The sequence below is a fragment of the Pelophylax lessonae genome (assembly GCF_965119305.1).
Source record: "Pelophylax lessonae genome assembly, chromosome: 3".
Classification (NCBI taxonomy): Eukaryota; Metazoa; Chordata; class Amphibia; order Anura; family Ranidae; genus Pelophylax; species Pelophylax lessonae.
In genome coordinates this window covers 62,323,098-62,340,787 of record NC_138770.1, presented here as the reverse complement: position 1 = coordinate 62,340,787, position 17,690 = coordinate 62,323,098, and the positions used below count along the sequence as shown (strand labels likewise).

At 44.6% G+C, this 17,690-nt stretch overlaps 1 protein-coding gene across 1 annotated transcript in view; it reads right to left on the bottom strand.

Annotated features, from left to right (window-relative positions):
- EPHX2 (epoxide hydrolase 2) overlaps positions 1-6,067 on the bottom strand; it is a 178,220-nt gene extending 172,153 nt beyond the window's left edge. The window contains exon 1 of the mRNA XM_082250219.1: positions 5,913-6,067. Coding sequence (XP_082106345.1) covers positions 5,913-6,016 — 104 coding nt within the window. The 5' untranslated portion in view covers positions 6,017-6,067. The remainder of the gene's footprint in view (positions 1-5,912) is intronic.
- Between the last annotated feature and the right edge of the window lie 11,623 nt (positions 6,068-17,690).

Sequence of the window (17,690 nt, the reverse complement as noted above, 5' to 3'; positions counted from 1 at the left end):
TCATATATGTATTATTATTTAGAAACACAGGTCTCTGTGTTCATTCAGCAAGCCCACCCCCCTCACAGTTAGAAAGCACCCCCTAGGCATACATTTAACCCTTTGATTACCCCTGGTGTTAACTCCTTTCCTGCCAGTGTCATTATGACAGTAACTGCATATTTTTAGCACTGATTACTGTAGTAATGTCACTGGTCCCCCCAAAGGTGTCAAAAATGTCAGTTAGGGGTCCGATCTGTCCGCAGCAATGTCGTAGTCCCGCTAAAAATCGAAGATCGCCGCCATTACTAATAAAAAAAAAAAAATAAATAAATAAATAAAAATGACATAAATCTTTCCCCTAGTTTGTAGACGCAATAAATTTTGCGCAAACCAATCAAAATACGCTTATTGGGATTTTTTTTTTACCAAAAATATGTAGCAGAATACAAATTGGCCTAAAATGATGGAAAACATTTGATTTTTATTTTCTTTTTTTTTCTGGGAATGTAATATAGCAGAAAGTGAAAACTATTGTTGTTTTTTTCAGAATTGTCGCTCTTTTTTCATTTATAGCGCAAAAAAAAAAAAAAAAAAAAAATCACACAGGTGATCAAATACCACCAATTTGTGGGGAAAAAAGGACATTAATTTTATTTGGGTACTGTGTCGCACAAATGCGCAATTGTCCGTTAAAGTAACGCAGTGCCGAATCGCAAAAAATGTGGTTAAAAGGGATGATTACAGAACCTGTGCCTAGTCCCTGTATACACTGCACACTGCCACAGTTCTTGTACCCACAAAATACTGCGATTTCCTCACAAGTAACAGTCTCACAGACACACCTAAACCTCAGGACAAAGGAGCATTTAAAAAAATTAAACTCTTCCATTACAATCATTTTTCTGCACACAAAAGATCATTCTTGCCCACTGCCAGATAAGAGTTAGGATCGATGAATATCACACCACTGGTCCCATCACACCACTGGTCCCATCACACCACCGGTCATGTCACACCAATGGTCCCATCACACCACTGGTCTCATCACACCACCGGTCAAGTCACACCAATGGTCCCATCACACCACTGGTCCCATCACACCACTGGTCCCATCACACCACCGGTCAAGTCACACCAATGGTCCCATCACACCACTGGTCCCATCACACCACTGGTCCCATCACACCACCAGTCCCATCACACCACCGGTCCCATCACACCACCGGTCATGTCACACCAATGGTCCCATCACACCACTGGTCCCAGCACACCACCGGTCCCATCACACCACCGGTCCTATCACACCACCAGGCCCATCACTGAAAAAAACCCTTGCTCTGCCTGTGCAGGCACCATCACGCATGCGTGCCCTGTCATTGACAAATCTTATTGGTCTGCCTGAGGTAATGCCATTGCGCTTTCCTGACCACCTTTTGGGCACCCTGTACTAGCCCTATCACACCACTGGTCCCATCACTGAAAAAAATTGATGGGTTGCCTGTGCTAGCACTATTGCCCATGCTTGACCTGCCATTGACAAATCTTATTGGTCTGCCTGCTCCCCGCAGTACATCTTCTATGCCACTAGATGGCGATAGTCTTCTAGGTTAGAATGACAGTCTGTGTCCTTCATCCCACAACTTCTGCGGCGAGGCTGTCATGGAACCGCCTCCTGGAAGAGACCTTATCATCTATAATCCTTGTGTTGCCTGTGCTAGCACCATCGTGCATGCGTGCCCCGCCATTGAAAAATCTTATTGGTCTGCCTGTTTCCCGCAGTACCTATGCTCTGCCACTAGATGGCGATAGTTTTCTGGGTTTGAATGACAGTCGGTGTCCTTCATCCCACAACTTCTGTGGTGAGGCTGTCATGGAACGGCCTCCAGGAAGAGACCTTATCATCTATAATCCTTGTGTTGCCTGTGCTAGCACCATCGTGCAGGCATGCACCTCTATTGCCAAAATCTTATTGGTCTGCCTGCTCCCCGCAGTACCTCCTCTCTGCCCCTAGATGGCGATAGTCTTCTGGGTTTGAATGACAACCAGTGTCCTTCATCCCACATCTTCTGGGACCAGGCTGTCATGGAACTGCCTCCTGGGAGGGACCTTATTATCTAAAACCTTGGGTTGCCTATGCTAGCACCATCGTGCAGGCATGCCCCTCTATTGACAAATCTTATTGGTCTGCCTGCTCCCCACAGTATCTCTTCTCTGCCACTAGATGGCTTCTGGGTTTGAATGACAACCAGTGTCCTTCATCCCACATTTTCTGTGGCAAGACTGTCATGGAACCGCCTCCTGGGAGGGACCTTATTATCTAAAATCCTTGGGTTGCCTGTGCTAGCACTATCACGCATACATGCCCCATCATTAAGAAAATACTGATGGCTCCCCCTGCTGGCCCCACCATACACTCTTTCCCCGTCATTGAAAAAAAATCCGACACACACAGGCAGCATCTGCACCCCGGGTTGTAGTTCTGTGAGCGTGCAGGACAGGGTGGCTCCTAAGGACCCTGCAAGGCAATGGAGCCACCAGAAAAAGCCAGGGCAGTGACCTCTGACAGGCTACGTTCACATAGGTGTGGGTGGGGAAGGCGTGCATGATGGCAGCATGTTCCCCGACCCGCACAGAAACGCGCTGCTTTTTTAGCAGACACGCGGGGGTGCTATTAATTCTTAACGGCACCCCCATGGATTGGCACCATATGTATATTTGTGTGAAACTGCATGGTGCTGCAACACCACACTGATCTGTGCGGCACATTTTTAACCCCATTCTTCTGGGCAACGTAGCGGTACATCATGGGATTTTAACCACTTCAATACAGGGCAGTTTACACCCCCCCCCCCCCCCCTCCTGCCCAGGCCAGTTTTCAGCTTTCAGCGCTCTCACACTTTGAAGGACAATTGCGCGGTCATGCAACATTGTACCCAAATGACATTTTCATCATTTTTCCCCCACCAACAGAGCTTTCTTTTGGTGGTATTTATATTAATCACCTCCGGGTTTCTTTTTTTAAATTTTAGGTATTTTTCGGGGGGGGTTTTTTAGCAAAAAATAACCAAAAAATACCTAAAATTAAAAAAAAAAAATGTTTTTCTACGTTTCTATTATAACATTTTGCAAATGAGTAATTTTTATCCTTCACTGATGTGCGCTGATGAGGCGGCACTGATGTCAAGGCACTAATATGCAGCACTCATGAAGCGGCACTGATAGGCTGCACTGATGAAGCGGCACTTATAGGCTGCACTGATGGGCATTGATGAAGCGGCACTTATGGGCTGCACTGATAGGCACTGATATGTGGCACTGATGGGTGGCACTAATAGGCACTGATGAAGCAGCACTTATAGGCTGCACTAATGGGAACTGATGAAGCAGCACTTATAGGCTGCACTAATGGGCACTGATGAAGCAGCACTTATAGGCTGCACTAATGGGAACTGATGAAGTGGCACTTATAGGCTGCACTGATAGGCACTGATATGTGGCACTGAAAGGTGGCACTAATAAGCACTGATGAAGCAGCACTTATAGGCTGCACTAATGGGCACTGATGAAGCGGCACTTATAGGCTGCACTTATAGGCACTGATATGTGGCACTAATGGGCACTGATGAAGCAGCACTTATAGGCTGCACTAATGGGCACTGATGAAGTGGCACTTATAGGCTGCACTGATAGGCACTGATATGTGGCACTGAAAGGTGGCACTAATGGGCACTGATGAAGCGGCACTTAGAGGCTGCACTAATGGGCACTGATGAAGTGGCACCGATAAGCTGCACTGATAGGCACTGATATGTGGCACTGATGGGTGGCACTAATGGGCACTGATGAAGCAGCACTTATAGGCTGCACTGATGGGTGGCACTAATGGGCACTGATGAGGCGGCACTAACGGGCACTGATGGACAGCACTTATGAGGTTGCAATGATATGCTGCACTGATGGGCAATGATATGCGGTACTGATGAGTACTGATAGGTGGCACTATTAGGCAATGATAGGTGGCACTGATGGGCAATGATGGGCACTGATGGGGCAACACTGATGAGGTGGCACTAATGTGGAGGCACTAATATGTGGCACTGATAGGTGGCACTGATATGCAGCACTAATGAGCACTGATATGCAGCACTAATGGGTACGGATGGGCAGCACTGAAAGGCAGCATTGATTGTTGTCACTACTGGGCACTGATTGGTGTCACTCATGAGCACAGACTGGCATCACTTGCTGGGACTGTAATCAGTGCCCTGATTACCTGCACAGGTCCCCCCTGTGAGGAGATGCCACTGATTGGCTCTACGATCCTCACACGCTACCTGTGTGAGGCAAGGAGAGCCGATTACCAGCACTTCCATGTTTACATATGATCCACTGTGATTGGACACAGCCCAATGTAAAAAATTGAAGGTACAGTGTAAATAAAATTAAAGGTACGGTGTAAATAAAATTAAAAGTACGGTGTAAATAAAATTAAAGGTATGGTGTAAAAAGTTAATAACAATAATAAAAAAATAAAAAAAATAAATATATATATATATATAAAATATTAAGGGTACAGTGTAAATCTAAAATTATTTAAAAAATTAAAGGTACGGTGTAAAAAGTTAATAACAATAATAAAAATAATAAAAAAAAATAAATAAAAAAAAATAAATAAATATATATATATATATATATATATATATATATATATATATATATATATATATATATATATATATAAAATATTAAGGGTACAGTGTAAATCTAAAATTATTAAAAAAATTAAAAGGTACAGTGTCAAACAAAATAAACTATAAAACATTTTTTAAAGCTCCCCCGCCCCCCCCCTGTGAAAAGGTGAACACATCAGTATGTAAACAGCAATCGCAGCACACATGAACCTCGGATGGAGAGCAATAATTATCTTGATCTGACGTGGAAATCTGGCCACCTGTAAAGTCTTTTAAAGCGTTGCCTATGGATAATATAATATACGTAGCTTGTCGCCATTTCGCGGGCATGAGCAGTTTTTGAAGCTTAATGTATTTGGTATCTTTTTTTTCTCAGCGTAACATCATTTTTTAATATTTTACCAAACAACTGGATATTATATTGTTTTTTTTTTTTTTTTTTTGCATTAAAATTAATTTTGAAAAAAAAAAATGAATTTGAAAAACTTCAGTGCGAAGTGATGGCGAACCTTGGCACCCCAGATATTTTGGAACTACATTTCCCATGATGCTCATGGACTCTGCAGTGTAGTGGAGCATCATGGGAAATGTAGTTACAAAACATCTGGGGAGCCAAGGTTCACCATCACTGCATTTGCAACACTCACTGTTTTATTCTCTAGGGCTTCTGCTTTAAGAAAAAAATAAATGTTTGGGGGTTCAAAGTAATTTTCTAGCAAAAATACAGATTTTTACATGTGGGAAGCGTCAGAAAAAAGGCCTGGTGGTTATAAAAGAGGGTTGGGGGAGTTTTTTCATGGCGTTTCGCACATACGTGACCCTCGTCTATTGGAGGAAAGGCGACATTTGGAAGAAAAGTAAAGCAGAGGACGAGGCCAGTCCTGAAGTTTGCTGTTATTTGTATTTTATATCCTCAGGGTTTTACTAACGCCTGATCGAGATGGAAACGCGGGCAGAATCGCGTCTGCATTGCCAAAAAATGTGCAAAAAAGCGCGTCATTATTTAATAAAGGCACCCCAAAGGCATTTTCTATATGGAAAATTTGCAACTTTGCGTCGCCAATTGCGCCAAAAAATGGTATTCACGCCGCTCTGGTGTTTTTTTTTTTGTGCATCAGGCTGCAAACTCCTATATCTCCACCCCCTCCCCCTATATAATATCCTATACTGAGGTCTGTACTGTGTCTCCCCTCCCAGAATCCTCCGCGGCAGCCATCCTCCCTCCATGTCCCCGCTCACCCCGGAAGTGTCAGTTTCTCCTCCAGGCGGTGGAGGGCGCTCTGTACTCCGGGGGTGAGAAGAACTCCGCCCAAATCGAACATCACCAGCCGCTTCCCCGACATCTTCACCGGCCACTCTCACCCCAGCGCGTCCCCGACACCACTGCGCGTCCCCGCCTGACCCGCCTCTGGGCGCGGCCACGGAGCTGATTACCTCTGACATAGAGCCCGGAGGGGGGAAGGCTGGGACTACAGGATGACTACAACCCCCAGCCTTCCATGTCTTCATATAAAGGAGGACTACAACCCCCAGCCTTCCATGTCTTCATATAAAGGAGGACTACAACCCCCAGCCTTCCATGTCTTCATATAAAGGAGGACTACAACCCCCAGCCTTCCATGTCCTTATATACAGGAGGACTACAACCCCCAGCCTTCCATGTCATTATATACAGGATGACTACAACCCCCAGCCTTCTATGTCATTATATACAGGAGGACTACAACCCCCAGCCTTCCATGTCCTTATATACAGGAGGACTACAACCCCCAGCCTTCCATGTCCTTATATACAGGAGGACTACAACCTCCAGCCTTCCATGTCATTATATACAGGAGCACTACAACCCCCAGCCTTCCATGTCTTCATATAAAGGAGGACTACAACCCCCAGCCTTCCATGTCCTTATATACAGGAGGACTACAACCCCCAGCCTTCCATGTCCTTATATACAGGAGGACTACAACCCCCAGCCTTCCATGTCCTTATATACAGGAGGACTACAACCCCCAGCCTTCCATGTCCTTATATACAGGAGGACTACAACCCCCAGCCTTCCATGTCCTTATATACAGGATGACTACAACCCTCAGCCTTCCATGTCCTTATATACAGGAGGACTACAACCCCCAGCCTTCCATGTCTTCATATACAGGAGGACTACAACCCCCAGCCTTCCATGTCTTCATATACAGGAGGACTACAACCCCCAGCCTTCCATGTCTTCATATACAGGAGGACTACAACCCCCAGCCTTCCATGTCCTTATATATAGGAGGACTACAACCCCCAGCCTTTCATGTCCTTATATACAGGAGCACTACAACCCCCAGCCTTCCATGTCCTTATATACAGGAGGACTACAGCCCCCAGCCTTCCATGTCCTTATATACAGGAGGACTACAACCCCCAGCCTTCCATGTCCTTATATACAGGAGGACTACAACCCCCAGCCTTCCATGTCTTCATATACAGGACGACTACAACCCCCAGCCTTCCATGTCCTTATATACAGGATGACTACAACCCTCAGCCTTCCATGTCCTTATATACAGGAGGACTACAACCCCCAGCCTTCCATGTCTTCATATACAGGAGGACTACAACCCCCAGCCTTCCATGTCTTCATATACAGGAGGACTACAACCCCCAGCCTTCCATGTCCTTATATATAGGAGGACTACAACCCCCAGCCTTTCATGTCCTTATATACAGGAGCACTACAACCCCCAGCCTTCCATGTCCTTATATACAGGAGGACTACAGCCCCCAGCCTTCCATGTCCTTATATACAGGAGGACTACAACCCCCAGCCTTCCATGTCCTTATATACAGGATTACTACAACCCCCAGCCTTCCATGTCCTTATATACAGGAGGACGACAACCCCCAGCCTTCCATGTCCTTATATACAGGAGGACTACAACCCCCAGCCTTCCATGTCCTTATATTCAGGATTACTACAACCCCCAGCCTTCCATGTCCTTATATACAGGAGGACTACAACCCCCAGCCTTCCATGTCCTTATATACAGGAGGACTACAACCCCCAGCCTTCCATGTCCTTATATTCAGGATTACTACAACCCCCAGCCTTCCATGTCCTTATATACAGGAGGAAGACAACCCCCAGCCTTCCATGTCTTCATATAAAGGAGGACTACAACCCCCAGCCTTCCATGTCTTCATATACAGGAGGACTACAACCCCCAGCCTTCCATGTCTTCATATAAAGGAGGACTACAACCCCCAGCCTTCCATGTCCTTATATACAGGATTACTACAACCCCCAGCCTTCCATGTCCTTATATACAGGAGCACTACAACCCCCAGCCTTCCATGTCCTTATATACAGAAGAACTACAACCCCCAGCCTTCCATGTCCTTATATATAGGAGGACTACAACCCCCAGCCTTCCATGTCTTCATATAAAGGAGGACTACAACCCCCAGCCTTCCATGTCCTTATATATAGGAGGACTACAACCCCCAGCCTTCCATGTCCTTATATATATGATTACTACAACCCCCAGCCTTCCATGTCTTCATATAAAGGAGGACTACAACCCCCAGCCTTCCATGTCCTTATATACAGGAGCACTACAACCGCCAGCCGTCCATGTCCTTATATACAGGAGCACTACAACCCCCAGCCTTCCATGTCCTTATATACAGGAGGACTACAACCTCCAGCCTTCCATGTCATTATATACAGGAGGACTACAACCTCCAGCCTTCCATGTCCTTATATACAGGATGACTACAACCTCCAGCCTTCCATGTCCTTATATACAGGAGGACTACAACCCCCAGCCTTCCATGTCATTATATACAGGAGGACTACAACCCCAGCCTTCCATGTCCTTATAAACAGGAGGACTACAATCCCCCAGCCTCCCATTTCTTCATATGCAGGAGGACTACAACCCCAGCCTTCCATGTCATTATATACAGGAGGACTACAACTCCCAGCCTTCCATGTCTTCATATACAGGAGGACTACAACCCCCAGCCTTACATGTCCTTATATACAGGAGGACTACAACCCCCAGCCTTCCATGTTCTGTTCCTGAAGAACTGGATGGTTGGGACTTGCAGTCCTCCAGGATTTGGGGACATGGAAGGCTGGGACTTGTAGTCCTCCTGTATCTGAGGACATAGAAGGCTGAGACTGGTAGTCCTCCTGTATTTGAGGACATAGAAGGCTGGGACTGGTAGTCCTCCTGTATTTGAGGACATGGAAGGCTGGGACTGGTAGTCCTCCTGTATCTGGGAACATGGAAGGCTGGGACTGGTAGTCCTCCTGTATTTGAGGACATGGAAGGCTGGGACTGGTAGTCCTCCTGTATCAGGGAACATGGAAGGCTGGGACTGGTAGTCCTCCTTTATCTGAGGACATGGAAGGCTGGGACTGGTAGTCCTCCTGTATTTGAGGACATGGAAGGCTGGGACTGGTAGTCCTCCTGTATCTGGGAACATGGAAGGCTGGGACTGGTAGTCCTCCTTTATCTGAGGACATGGAAGGCTGGAACTGGTAGTCCTTCTTTATCTGAGGACATGGAAGGCTGGGACTGATAGTCCTCCTGTATCTGAGGACATGGAAGGCTGAGACTGGTAGTCCTCCTGTATCTGAGGACATGGAAGGCTGGGACTGGTAGTCCTCCTGTATCTGAGGACATGGAAGGCTGGGACTGCTAGTCTTCCTGTATCTGAGTACATGGAAGGCTGGGACTGGTAGTCCTCCTGTATCTGAGGACATGGAAGGCTGGGACTGGTAGTCCTCCTGTATCTGGGAACATGGAAGGCTGGGACTGGTAGTCCTCCTTTATCTGAGGACATGGAAGGCTGGGACTGGTGGTCCTCCTGTATCTGAGGACATGGAAGGCTGGAACTGGTAGTCCTTTATCTGAGGACATGGAAGGCTGGGACTGATAGTCCTCCTGTATCTGAGGACATGGAAGGCTGAGACTGGTAGTCCTCCTGTATCTGAGGACATGGAAGGCTGGGACTGGTAGTCCTCCTGTATCTGGGAACATGGAAGGCTGGGACTGGTAGTCCTCCTTTATCTGAGGACATGGAAGGCTGGGACTGGTAGTCCTCCTGTATCTGAGGACATGGAAGGCTGGAACTGGTAGTCCTTCTTTATCTGAGGACATGGAAGGCTGGGACTGATAGTCCTCCTGTATCTGAGGACATGGAAGGCTGAGACTGGTAGTCCTCCTGTATCTGAGGACATGGAAGGCTGGGACTGGTAGTCCTCCTGTATCTGAGGACATGGAAGGCTGGGACTGCTAGTCTTCCTGTATCTGAGTACATGGAAGGCTGGGACTGGTAGTCCTCCTGTATCTGAGGATATGGAAGGCTGGGACTGGTAGTCCTCCTGTATCTGGGAACATGGAAGGCTGGGACTGGTAGTCCTCCTTTATCTGAGGACATGGAAGGCTGGGACTGGTGGTCCTCCTGTATCTGAGGACATGGAAGGCTGGAACTGGTAGTCCTTTATCTGAGGACATGGAAGGCTGGGACTGATAGTCCTCCTGTATCTGAGGACATGGAAGGCTGAGACTGGTAGTCCTCCTGTATCTGAGGACATGGAAGGCTGGGACTGGTAGTCCTCCTGTATCTGAGGACATGGAAGGCTGGGACTGCTAGTCTTCCTGTATCTGAGGACATGGAAGGCTGGGACTGGTAGTCCTCCTGTATCTGAGGACATGGAAGGCTGGGACAGGTAGTCCTCCTGTATCTGGGAACATGGAAGGCTGGGACTGGTAGTCCTCCTGTATTTGAGGACATGGAAGGCTGGGACAGGTAGTCCTCCTGTATCTGGGAACATGGAAGGCTGGGACTGGTAGTCCTCCTGTATTTGAGGACATGGAAGGCTGGGACTGGTAGTCCTCCTGTATCTGGGAACATGGAAGGCTGGGACTGGTAGTCCTCCTTTATCTGAGGACATGGAAGGCTGGGACTGATAGTCCTCCTGTATCTGAGGACATGGAAGGCTGAGACTGGTAGTCCTCCTGTATCTGAGGACATGGAAGGCTGGGACTGGTAGTCCTCCTGTATCTGAGGACATGGAAGGCTGGGACTGCTAGTCTTCCTGTATCTGAGGACATGGAAGGCTGGGACTGGTAGTCCTCCTCTATCTGAGGACATGGAAGGCTGAGACTGATAGTCCTCCTGTATCTGAGGACATGGAAGGCTGAGACTGGTAGTCCTCCTGTATCTGAGGACATGGAAGGCTGGGACTGGTAGTCCTCCTGTATCTGAGGACATGGAAGGCTGGGACTGCTAGTCTTCCTGTATCTGAGGACATGGAAGGCTGGGACTGGTAGTCCTCCTGTATCTGAGGACATGGAAGGCTGGGACTGATAGTCCTCCTGTATCTGAGGACATGGAAGGCTGGGACTGGTAGTCCTCCTGTATCTGAAGACATGGAAGGCTGGGACTGGTAGTCCTCCTGGATCTGGGGACATGGAAGGCTTGCAATGAAGGACACCACCAGGAAACATTTAGGCCCCTTTCACACTAGTGCGACTTGTCCCACGATTTTGGACCGCAAAATCGCATGACAAGTCGTTTTCCATTATTTTCAACGAGTCCCATTCATATCAGTGCGTTGTGAAGTTGCACCGACTTCAAAGTAGTTCCTGCACTACTTTGCCACGATTTGATTGCGTTTTGAGCCATAGCCATTGCTTTCAAAATCGCGGCAAAATCGCGCCGCATAAGTGTGAAAGGGGCCTTAAACTCCTTGCTGTGTCTGTGTTTTACCAGGAACTGTTGAAGTCAGTGACAGGTCCTCTTTATGGTGATGAGGACACACATTGTGCAGGCCATGTAATCGGGTCATGTGATCATCTCTCTGTTTCGCCCTTTCCCCCATTGTACTTTGTATGATGTGTGATCAGTAATCACTCTACAATCATATCTCTTCTTATCAGAGTCCATGGATAAGAGGAGGGAGGAGGGGCTGACTCCACAATACTCTACATGTGTCCTTTGCTCTACATGTAAACCGAGTGAGGGATATTTGTATTTTTTTCAGGCACTGTGTCATTTCATTAAAAATACTGTTTTTGCCTTTTTGTTTATATAAATATCTTTTTTTTTTGTGTCTGCCCACACGAGGATTTGGAACAAAAGACAAACATCTATAAACATTTCAACAAAGTTTTTAGGATACGTCTCTTGCGTCCTGCTTCTTTATATAGATATTTCTATCCCTAGAGGGGTCACCAGCAGGAGGAAGGAGGTCCTGATTCCTTTTTTCTTTTTTCCTTTTTTTATTTACAGTATCTCATAAAAGTGAGTACACCCCTCACATTTTTGTAAATATTTTATTCTATCTTTTCATGTGACAACACTGAAGAAATGACACTTTGCTACAATGTAAAGTAGTGAGTGTACAGCTTGTATAACAGTGTAAACTTGCTGTCCTCTAAAAATAAATCCACACACGCCCATTAATGTCTACACCGCTGGCAACAAAAGTGAGTACACCCCTAAGTGACAATGTCCAAATTGGGTCCAATTCGCCATTTTCCCTCCCCGGTGTCATGTGACTCGTTAGTGTTACAAGGTCTCAGGTGTGAATGGGGAGCAGGTGTATTAAATTTGGTGTTATTGCTCTCACTCTCTCATACTGGTAACTGGGAGTTCAATATGGCACCTCATGGCAAAGAACTCTCTGAGGATCTGAAAAAAAAAAGAATTGTTGCTCTACATAAAAATGGCCTAGGCTATAAGAAGATTGCCAAGACCCTGAAACTGAGCTGCAGCATGGTGGCCAAGACCATACACTGGTTTAACAGGACAGGTTCTACTCAGATCAGGCCTCACCATGGACCACCAAAGAAGTTGAGTGCACATGCTCAGCGTCATATCCAGAGGATATCTTTGGGAAATAGACGTATGAGTGCTGCCAGCATTGCTGCAGAGGTTGAAGGGGTGGGGGGTCAGCCTCTCAGTGCTCAGACCATACGCCGCACACTGCATCAAATTGGTCTGCATGGCTGTCATCCCAGAAGGAAGCCTCTTCTAAAGATGATGCACAAGGAAGCCTGCAAACAGTTTGCTGTAGACAAGCAGACTAAGGACATGGATTACTGGAACCATGTCCTGTGGTCTGATGAGACCAAGATAAACTTATTTGGCTCAGATGGTGTCAAGCGTGTGTGGCTGCAACCAGGTGAGGAGTACAAAGACAAGTGTGTCTTGCCTACAGTCAAGCATGGTGGTGGGAGTGTCATGGTCTGGGGCAGCATTAGTGCTGCCGGCACTGGGGAGCTACAGTTCATTGAGGGAACCATGAATGCCAACATGTACTGTGGCATACTGAAGCAGAGCATGATCCCCTCCCATTGGAGACTGGGCCGCAGGGCAGTATTCCAACATGATAACGACCCCAAACACATCTCCAAGACGACCACTGCCTTGCTAAAGAAGCTGAGGGTAAAGGTGATGGACTGGCCAAGCATGTCTCCAGACCTAAACCCTATTGAGCATCTGTGGGGCATCCTCAAATGGAAGGTGGAGGAGCGCAAGGTCTCTAACATCCACCAGCTCTGTGATGTCGTCATGGAGGAGTAGAAGAGGACTCCAGTGGCAACCTGTGAAGCTCTGGTGAACTCCATGCCCAAGAGGGTTAAGGCAGTGCTGGAAAATAATGGTGGCCACACAAAATATTGACACTTAGGGTCCAATACGGAGATTTTGACTTAGGGGTGTACTCACTTTTGTTGCCAGCGGTTTAGACATGAATGGCTGTGTGTTGAGTTATTTTGAGGGGACAGCAAATTTACACTGTAATACAAGCTGTACACTCGCTACTTTACATTGTAGCAAAGTGTCATTTCTTCAGTGTTGTCACATGAAAAGATAGAATAAAATATTTACAAAAATGTGAGGGGTGTACTCACTTTTGTGAGATACTGTAGATCTTTATATCACTACAGGAATCACCAGCAGGAGAATGGAGGTCCTGATTCCTCTATATAGGTCTTTTTATCTCTCTAGAGGGGTCACCAGCAACAAGAAGGAGGTTCTGATTCCTCCATATAGATCTTTATATCACTAGAGGGATCACCAGCAGAAGGAAGGAGGTCCCGATTCCTCCATATAGATCTTTATATCACTAGAGGGATCACCAGCAGAAGGAAGGAGGTCCTGATTCCTCCATATACAGTATATTTATCACTCATATTTTTAGACAACAAGTACTCAGGTATTTTATAACATGTAAGAATGTGTTTTTTGTAAATTAAGGACCCCCTAGGACATCTAATATGTTTGTCCCGGGAGCCCGGACTTTACTGTACATATATATTACAAGAGATTGATTAAGGGGATTAACTGGAAGCTGTTGAGGAGCTGCTAGCAAAGCCTGCTGGGAGGAAAGCATTGCCAGTATGAGTATGGACTGAAAACCTCCATTGTCAGAAGGATAAAGAGTTAGAATTCCCCGAATCTCTAACGTTCAGGGTGTGAGAATCTCTCGGTGCCGATGTTGACTTTGTACTTATGATGTTTGCTGTAAGAGGATCCTTACTCAACTTTACCGGTATTGGATCTGTGAACATTAAATAATGAATTCTGATGAACTCCTGGAGCTATGAAAGTACTGATGTGTAAACTTTCTTTCCAAATCAACACTATGGGGTCTATTAATTATAAATTTGCACAGATATTCGTCCAGTGAAACTGTATATACTGTAAGTGCGTTCTGTGTGAATTAACCATCATTCACTCATTTGTGTTTTTTTGCACAATGTAGAAAACTATTGCTATTGTAGGAATGGGACAAAGTCAAATGTTCTTGTTATTTTCTCTCTGAAACAAACGTTTTTTGGGTATTTTCTCGCTGGATCAAATATTCTGTATTCTGTTCAAATGTGCTTAATATATATTTTTTTTTTTCCTAGGATTTATTGTTCTTAGGGTTATTCTTCTCAGATTAAATATTTTTAGGGGGTTTTCTCTTCAGATCAAATGCTATTAGGGCATTTTCTCAGCTGACTGTTCCTAGGATATTTCCCCTTCTGATCGAATCTTCTTTTCACTTTTAACTGAATGTTCTTAGGGTATTTTATCTTCTGGTTGAATGTTCTTAGGGAGTTTAGATAGTAAGCTCCATGAGCAGGGCCCTCCTATTCCTTTTGTATTGAACAGTGTTGTAATTTTACTGTCCCCCCTTGATAATGTAAAGCGCTGCGCAAACTGTTGGCACTATATAAAGCCTGTATAATAATAATAATAGTAATAATAATAATAGTAATAACATTTTATCTTCTGGTTGAATTCTTTTCTTCAGTTTGAAAGTTCTTAGGGTATTTTTTTCTTCAGGTTGAATGTTTTTAGGGTATTTTATCTTCAGGTAGAATGTTCTTAGGATACTTTACTTTCTGGTTCAATGTTCATAGGGTATTTTATCTTTTGGTTAAATGTTCTTAAGGTATTTTATCTCCTGATTCAATGTTCTTTGGGAATTTTATCTTCTGGTTGAATGTTCTTAGAGTACATTATCTTCTGGTTGAATGTCATTAGAGTATGTTATTCTCTGATTGAAGGTCCCTAGGGTATTTTATCTTCTGGTTGAATATCCTTAGGGTATTTTATCTTCTGGTTGAATGTCCTTGAGGTATTTTATCTTCTGGTTGAATGTTCTTAGGGTATCTTATCTTCTGGTTGAATGTTCTTAGGGTAATTTATCTACTGGTTGAATGTCCTTAGGGAATGTTATCTTCTGGTTTAATGTTCTTAGGGTATTTTACATTCTGGTTGAATGCTCTTAGGGAATTTTATGTGATGGTTGAATGTCCTCAGGGTATTTTATCTTCCGATTGAAGGTTCCTAGGGTATTTTATCTTCTGGTTGAATGTTCTTAGGATATTTTATCTTCAGTTTGATGGTTCTTAGAGAAATGTATCTTCTGTTTAAATGCCCTTATGGTATTTTATCTTCTGATTAAAAGTGCCTAGGGTATTTTATCTTCTGGTTAAATGTCTTTAGGGTATTTTATATTCTGGTTGAATGTTTATTGGGTATTTTAACCTCTGGTTGAATGTTCTTAGGGTATTTTATCTTCAGATTTAGGGTATTTTAACCTCTGGTTGAAGGGTATTTTATCTTCAGCTTTAGGCTTCCTAGGTAATTTTAACCTCTTGTTGAAGGTTCCTAGGGTATTTTAACCTCTGGTTGAATGTTCTTAGGACATTTTATCTTCTGATTGAATTTCCTTTAGGGTATTTTATCTTCTGGCTGAATGTTTTATATGGTATTTTATCCTGGTTAAAAGTGCTTAGCTTTTTTATCTTTGATATAATGTTCTTAGGATATTTTCTCTTAGGATCGAATGTTCCTAGAAACTGTTGCTTACAGTGTAATCAGCAGAAATCCATACAATAATGTACTGTATAATAGTTGACACATTCTATTTACATTCCATTTGACAACTTTAAAGAAAACACCAAATTAATGTTACAATGGCCCTGTAATTATGGGAACTGATTCCCCCTGTGGCTTCCCCAGCAGCAGCTGAAAGCAGAAAGGAGGGGGAGCCTCAGAAGGGTCATTTCAAGTAATTGTGAATAGGTACAGTATATAGTGTTTGTGTGCCCTAAAATTAATTTTTGTTTATTTTTTGCTGTAATGTTGTCTTAATAAACTGAAAGAGACTGATATGAATCGTACTATTTGCTCATTATTAGCGTTTCAGAATATATCAGAGCTATATAAGTGCCGGTTCACACTATAGCACTGTCAGACGTCACATGTGATTCACACCGCACTGCTCTGCAACTCCTATGCGATGTCTGCGCGATGCAAATTCAGCCATACAGATTGGATACATTTTTTTTTGTACTCTCTGTAACATTCCCTAATATACAGTGCCTTGCGAAAGTATTAGGCCCCCATTGAACTTTTTCGACCTTTTGCCACATTTCAGTCTTCAAACATAAAGATATACAACTGTAATTTTTTGTGAAGAATCAACAACAAGTGGGATCATGAAGTGGAACGAAATTTATTGGATATTTCAAACTTTTTTAACAAATAAAAAACTGAAAAATTGGGCTTGCAAAATTATTCAGCCCCCTTAAGTTAATACTTTGTAGCGCCACCTTTTGCTGCCATTACAGCTGTAAGTCGCTTGGGGTATGTCTCTATCGGTTTTGCACATCGAGAGACTGAAATTTTTGCCCATTCCTTGTTGCAAAACAGCTCGAGCTTAGTGAGGTTGGATGGAGAGCGTTTGTGAACAGCAGTTTACATTTCTTTCCACAGATTCTCGATTGAATTCAGGTCTGGACTTTGACTTGGCCATTCTAACACCTGGATATGTTTATTTGTGAACCATTCCATTGTAGATTTTGCTTTATGTTTTAGATCATTGTCTTGTTGGAAGACAAATCTCCGTCCCAGTCTCAGGTCTTTTGCAGACTCCATCAGGTTTTCTTCCAGAATGGTCCTGTATTTGGCTCCATCCATCTTCCCATCAATTTTAACCATCTTCCCTGTCCCTGCTGAAGAAAAGCAGGCCCAAACCATGATGCTGCCACCACCATGTTTGACAGTGGGGATGGTGTGTTCAGGGTGATGAGCTGTGTTGCTTTTAAGCCAAACATAACGTTTTGCATTGTTGCCAAAAAGTTTGATTTTGGTTTCATCTGAGCAGAGCACCTTCTTCCACATGTTTGGTGTGTCTCCCAGGTGGCTTGTGGCAAACTTTAAACGACACTTTTTATAGATATCTTTAAGAAATGGCTTTCTTCTTGCCACTCTTCCATAAAGGCCAGATTTGTGCAGTACACGACTGATTGTTGTCCTATGGACAGAGTCTCCCACCTCAGCTGTAGACCTCTGCAGTTCATCCAGAGTGATCATGGGCCTCTTGGCTGCATCTCTGATCAGTCTTCTCCTTGTATGAGCTGAAAGTTTAGAGGGACGGCCAGGTCTTCGTAGATTTGCAGTGGTCTGATACTCCTTCCATTTCAATATTATTGCTTGCACAGTGCTCCT